General features: G+C 38.5%; 1 protein-coding gene across 1 annotated transcript; it reads right to left on the minus strand.

The window, feature by feature from the left end:
• Positions 1 to 3,364: 3,364 nt before the first annotated feature.
• LOC146369936 (C-C motif chemokine 25-like) lies at positions 3,365 to 5,456 on the minus strand. The gene is made up of 4 exons (XM_084911040.1): positions 5,331 to 5,456; positions 4,126 to 4,237; positions 3,891 to 3,979; positions 3,365 to 3,803 (listed from the first exon to the last, which is right to left on the minus strand). Exons 1-4 carry the CDS (start codon positions 5,392 to 5,394, stop codon positions 3,796 to 3,798), a joined length of 273 nt encoding a protein of 90 aa, XP_084767166.1. The 5' UTR covers positions 5,395 to 5,456; the 3' UTR covers positions 3,365 to 3,795.
• Positions 5,457 to 6,000: the final 544 nt, after the last annotated feature.

The following is a 6,000-nucleotide window of genomic DNA, read 5'->3' on the forward strand; positions in this document are numbered from 1 at the left end:
ATTTGTACTGACATTAGATTACACACAGGTGCACTCTATTTAGTCATTAGCACTCATCAGGCAATGTCTATGAGCAACTGACTGCACTCAGACCAAAGGGGGCTGAATAATTACACACAACCCACTTTGCAGTTATTTATTTGTAAAAAATGTTTGGAATCATGTATGATTTTAAGTTCAAGGGGGCCGAATACTTTTGCAAGCCACTGTATTACAAAGAGTAAAGCCAGATTTACTGAACAGAATAGATATTTTTTCACACCGGTTTTGAACTGTTTCCCCTCCAATCTCATCATCTGGACAATTCTGGTTCTTTTCTTTCAGCAGTTTCGGCATCTTCCCCCAAGGATGATACGACTGTCTTTTTCTGCAGCATGTGCAAGACTCCAGATTTTTACAGTTTCCAACAAGGATTCTGCTGGGGTGTAAAATTTTATTTATGATGAGTTATTTGTAATCCTTGAAATTTAATAAATTAGTGAGTCTTGAGTCAGTTCTGGGGAACTGATTTTGGAATCAAATCAAACACTTTCATGAAAATGATGAAAACTTTAATTGTGTTTGTGTATTTGTGACTGTAACGTGTCATTTCACACCAAAAAGTGCAAGTGATGGGCCTTTAGTTTCCCGTCACTTGCATTTAGGATACAAAAGTCTCTTCTGAACCAGGAGTCAGTGTTGTGCGTGACACAACCTGGCAGTGTCTGTGTGCACACACTGGCTCTGTTTCTTATGAGAGTTTGGCACTATAACTTAATATTTTGCAATAAGGGTTTTAAGCCCACAGCCTGTTTGCACAAGAATGTGCACACATTGTGTGGGCAAGAGCAAACATAAAGGGTTATTAACATTGGAATAGGTGCCAAGAATACGTCTTAACTTGCTGATTGTGTAGGAATCCTGTTCTTGCTCAATATCACTACTTGAAGTGTCTCTGTTATCGTTTCCACTTGAGAAAGTTGTAATCTTCACAAGTTTCTGCGCAATTATTCATTAAACTTTTCAAGGATGCAATGAATAATGTTCTCTTTGCAATAAACACTGAGAAACCAGCAGCTTCCTTTGAGCCAATGGTATACCTAAACCAGCTGAACTGTAATCCCTGAGATATGCAGGAAAGCTGTAAGAAGACCACAAACAAAAGGACCAGCAACTAGTGGCTTGCTGCTCACACACCCAGTTTAGTTAGTGAAGCTAGTGAGCAAGCTAACCTTAGAGGGCTACAATGTGCACTCTGACACTAAGCTGTAGGTAGGATGACAAAAACAACAAGACTGACACGCAGGGAAAGATTTACACCAAAAACAGTTTTCAATCCTTTGTATCCTGCACTGGAGTGAAAAGAGGAGGTGGGGGAGTTTCACCCAGCTGGAAGAAATTAAACTATCTAAACTGTTGCTTGTATGCATCAGCCCTGAAGAAATACACAGAGACCAGGCAGAGGGGAAATCAGTATGATGGTTTTGGAGAAAAATGCTGCTGCTTACTGTAATAGTTTAACAATCAGAGCTTTTCTTTTTGTCCTGTTTTGTTGTAAATCTATGTAAAACATGGCTGCACACACACTGCACCACAAATTCTTTTGCACATTAAAAAAACAGCCAGTTAAGGGTGCGGGCTTGGGAGGATTAAGAAGCTGATGAAAAGGTTCTTGGCTGCATTATCAATCAAGGACATGTTGTTTTGATGGGCCACGTCTTTGCCCTTAGACTACCAGTATACCCTGTAGTTGTTGCTGACGTCTGAGGGCTTTTCACGGTACATTTGTCATGTTCTAATAAATGAGTGGCATTGTGATGTGTGAGGGATGAACATCCGAACTTCCAGATTCACCTGGCCAGGTGCAGTGCTCATTTGGCACACATATGGCCATGGCACAGACTCAACAAGGTGCTGGAAACAATCCTCAGACATTCTGGTTATTGCACAGTTGGTGGAGAGTTGTTGGCTGCACATCCATGATGTGAATCTTTTGTTTTAGTAAATCCTCAAGGTGCTCTGTTGGACTGGAATCTGATGACTGTGGAGACCATTGTTCTGGAAACCAATTTGAGATATCCCCTACACCAGCAGTCCCCAACCTTTTTTGCGCCACGGAACGGTTTATGCCAATATATTATAACAATGTTTTCGGGAACTGGCCTTAAAGGTGTCATGGATAAATACAACAAAATAAAACCAGTACTGGTACCAAAAAAAAGAAGATTTATTCATAACAGACAGGAAAAGACCCAGGGAAAACGAGTTAACGATAAAAATAATAAAAAATTAAATAACAGTAAAAACCAATAAAAACCCAGAAAACCATAAATTTCACACCAGAGCATCAACTCTCGCATCAACCCCCCAAACGAATCCGGGGGTTGGAGACCGCTGCCCTATACCATTGCATCCCCACCACCATCAGGAAGCATGGATCCATGCTGTCATGTTTTTTAATCCCAAATTCTGACCCTACTTTTGAATTTTGCAGCAGAAATTGAGACTCATCCGACCAGACAATGTTTACCCTGTCTACTACTGTCCAATTTTGGTGAGACTGTGTGAACTGTAGCCTCAGTTTCCTGTTCTTAGCTGACAGGACACCCAGCTGCACACAGTGTGGTTTTCTGCTGCTGTTGCTCATCTGCTTTAAAGTTCCATATTTGGTGCATGTAGAAAGCCTTTTCTGCATAAGTTGGTTGTAGTGAGTGTTTATATGAGCTACTGTTGCTTTCATGAGCTTGGAGAAGTCTGGCCATTCTCCTCTGACCTCTGACATCAACAAGGTCACACAAAGAACTGCTGATATTTTCTGTTTTTCACTTTCTGTATCGTGTGGAAAATCCCAGCAGGTCAAAAGTTTCTGAAATACATATGCCGCATTATGTGGAAAATGGACCAAGTATGTAGGAATGTAATATAAAATGTAATAAATACATTTTCGTGGGAGTACTGTGAGTAATGTGGAGACATGATTAATGTTGGAAACACACTTACAATGGAGCACTGGCAGCTAACAGAACCAGTTTTAATGTGTGCATGTGACTGTTGCTTTAAGACAGATGTGAAATATGTTGAATCTGTCCTTTAATCCCGACTGGATTGATTGGTTAAGGCAACACATTCACTTTTAACTCAACTCTGAATGTTGGATTAAGTGTACAGTAGAACAAATACCTTGTTTAATGTATTTTACAGTTGTAGCACATAGACAATTAACAGCTCAAGATGAGGCCAAAAGAATATATCAGAGATTACTGAATCAAAGGCTGGTTGCTATACCTCATCTGGGCCTTCTAGAAAACACCAGAACAGGGATTAGATATTTAAAACAGATCCAGGCTTTTCTGATTAATTACAAACTTTTATAGGACAACAGAGGTTTTGTATGGTTTTGCTTTTTATTGGCAATAGAAAAACACAAAGTACAATTATAGTGCTGATACAAAAATTAGCAAACCTGTTGTATATAATGAAAAAAAAAAGTGTATGTTTCTCTCAGAGATGCACTTTGTATTCACTCACGATTCAAAGCTGAATAGTACAATATCATATATGTTTTATATACATTCATTTTTCCCACAACGGTTCTAACATTAACGTCTTAATGCCAAATGTATCTTATCTGATATATACATGGGTGTCAAAAAATAATTAGAATTTTCTGACAGTTATTTATGGTTCAGCCTTTAAAATGATTAGGATGCAGTATTTTTCTGTATTGGTGAACTGTGCACATGACCAAAGGATGATATACGATGTCTGACAGTTCGTTGAAGCGTCCGCTGTCCTCTCTGATCTTCCTTTTCTCGCTTAGCGATCTGTAAAGAGGCAGGAGTTATGATGATTCATGTGTATAACCTGTGAAAGTGTATGCCATTTTAAGAGCATGTTGTGTAACTTCTTACGCATTAAATCCAGCCTCCTCATCTCCTTCTGCACCCAGTGATCATTTGGATTGGCACACACAGGTTGTTCCCTCTTCTTCCACTTAAACCTACACATATGAGTATCGTTATTAAAAATCTGTGGATAAATGGGGATCAGTCACTTCCTCGGTCTGTGCCAAGTCATTATGATGGAATTTGACAGTGTGGGAAACAAAATGTGCCAAAAGTGAAGGACTTCACAGTTGATACTCACAAAACAGCTCTGATGTTGCAGTCCCCATCTGTTTCCTGCATAGTGTAACTGACAAGGTATCTCTTCTTTTTTATCTCATTAACGTAGCCGAGGCAGCAGTTGGCATACGAGCCTGGAGAGAAAGTTAAAGAGAATTATGATCAAATAAACCAGCCCACTGGAATTTGACCGTTTTGATGATTTGAATAGATCTGAACGTCTGCCAGAGCAGCCCAGGAAGATTCCCACATCCCCTTACTTGGGGATCTTTTTCAGGATCTATTTCAGCAAATTTCTCTCGCTCCACCGCTCACCCCTCTCCTTGGTTTTATTGTTGTTTTTAGCTGACTTTACCTTAACCTCAACATCTCTGCCTGAACTGATGCTGCTGATTGAGAATTCCTCTGAACAAAGTCAGCTTACACAAATACTGAGATAATACGATGTCTGTAGACCTGTTGCACTTGGCAGCATCTGCAAATAATTTCACAGCATGCACAGAAAAAAAGTGAAAGCACTTGAACATGAAAGGGCTGGTTTTACATGAAAAGTATTTGGATCCTTTAGGAATCTTTACTTTAATCAAAGTAGCAATACTACAGTATAAAGGTATCAATAGTATTTAGTCAGATAAGCAGTACTCATTTCAAAATCATACCCACATTACTGGTTCATGATTATGTCTGTGTCCCTTGAATGTTGCAGCTGCATCAAAGAAACAATTATTTTAGACATAAACATACAGTACTTAATAAAATTATTTTGTTTTAGTCCAACTTTACTTTTCTTTTATTATTTAATTGTTTAAGGAATTTTTTTAGAATTTCATTTATTATTTAAGTCCTCTGTACATGTGACAGCTGTCCTTATGTCCTTTTTAAAATTCTGCAGACTGCCACATTTAAGTGATCTGTAAAAGCAAGATGACTGAATACATGTGCATTTAAAGAGTTGTGATAAATGGCTTTGAACAGAATCTCATTCACTGAAAAATTGTCCTCACAGCTTCAAAGAGATGTGGCTTCAGGAGCTGTGGTTAAATGAAGACAGGGCATAAAAAGAAGCACTCAGGTGCATATTTTCAGTAATTTGCTTTGTCCAGAAAATGCTTTTGAGATACCATGAAGAGCTGCATGGTTAAACTTTTGTGAATTCTCTTAAAAATACATTTTTAAGTGGAAATGTTAAAGTAGTGATTTGAAACCAGACAATTCTGTTTCACTTACCTTGTGCCAGACTCAGGTACGTGCAGAGGAAGAGCAGCATGAAAACAAAAGCATGAAACTTCATGGTTGCTGCTGCTGTTCTTGTGTTGCAGACTGCACAGAAAGTTAGAGGCAGAATCTATCACCCCCACTGTCTTGAAAATGTTGGGCAAATATATAGTTTTTTCTCAAATCCCTCCCTCAGAGCTATTATGAAAGAGCACAGAGGGAGGGATTACTTTTTGTTTCTTTAGCTGAATCAACACAAAAAATCCCAAAGATAACACTTTTGACATACATAAAGAAAGAGTTATTAGCTAAAAAAAAATAAATAATAAAAAATATTTTTATCAGCAAGTGTCCCCTTTAAAAACTGAGGATAATCTAGCTTTCATGTGAAAGGCTAGCTCAATTGTTTTGAAAGAAGAAATATGACCCGGTTCATCAAAGGTCATAAACATGATACTGGAGTCGTGCAAGGATGATGAACTAAATTGAGGGGCATTTTTTAAATGTAAAATATTGTATTTTATTTATTTATTTTTCCATCCATTTTTGTAATAGCGTATCTATTTCAGGCACGCAAGCTTAGGTAGACCCTGGAAAGGTCGGGGCTAGCGTAGAGAGACACACATTCTTGTTCACATTTACACGGCTGCCAATTAACCCAACATGCATTTGGAGTGTGGGA

The sequence above is a fragment of the Perissodus microlepis genome, chromosome 17 (genome assembly GCF_051167445.1).
Source record: "Perissodus microlepis isolate ML-2025 ecotype Zambia chromosome 17, ASM5116744v1, whole genome shotgun sequence".
Taxonomy (NCBI): domain Eukaryota; kingdom Metazoa; phylum Chordata; class Actinopteri; order Cichliformes; family Cichlidae; genus Perissodus; species Perissodus microlepis.

Excerpts from the sequence above, each read along its gene's own strand:
- LOC146369936 (XM_084911040.1), bottom strand. The coding sequence starts at position 5,394 with ATGAAGTTTCATGCTTTTGTTTTCATGCTGCTCTTCCTCTGCACGTAC. Across the intron at positions 4,238-5,330 it reads GTACCTGAGTCTGGCACAAG|GCTCGTATGCCAACTGCTGC; the intron begins GTAAGTGAAACA and ends CTTTCTCTCCAG. Across the intron at positions 3,980-4,125 it reads TGCAACATCAGAGCTGTTTT|GTTTAAGTGGAAGAAGAGGG; the intron begins GTGAGTATCAAC and ends TCATATGTGTAG.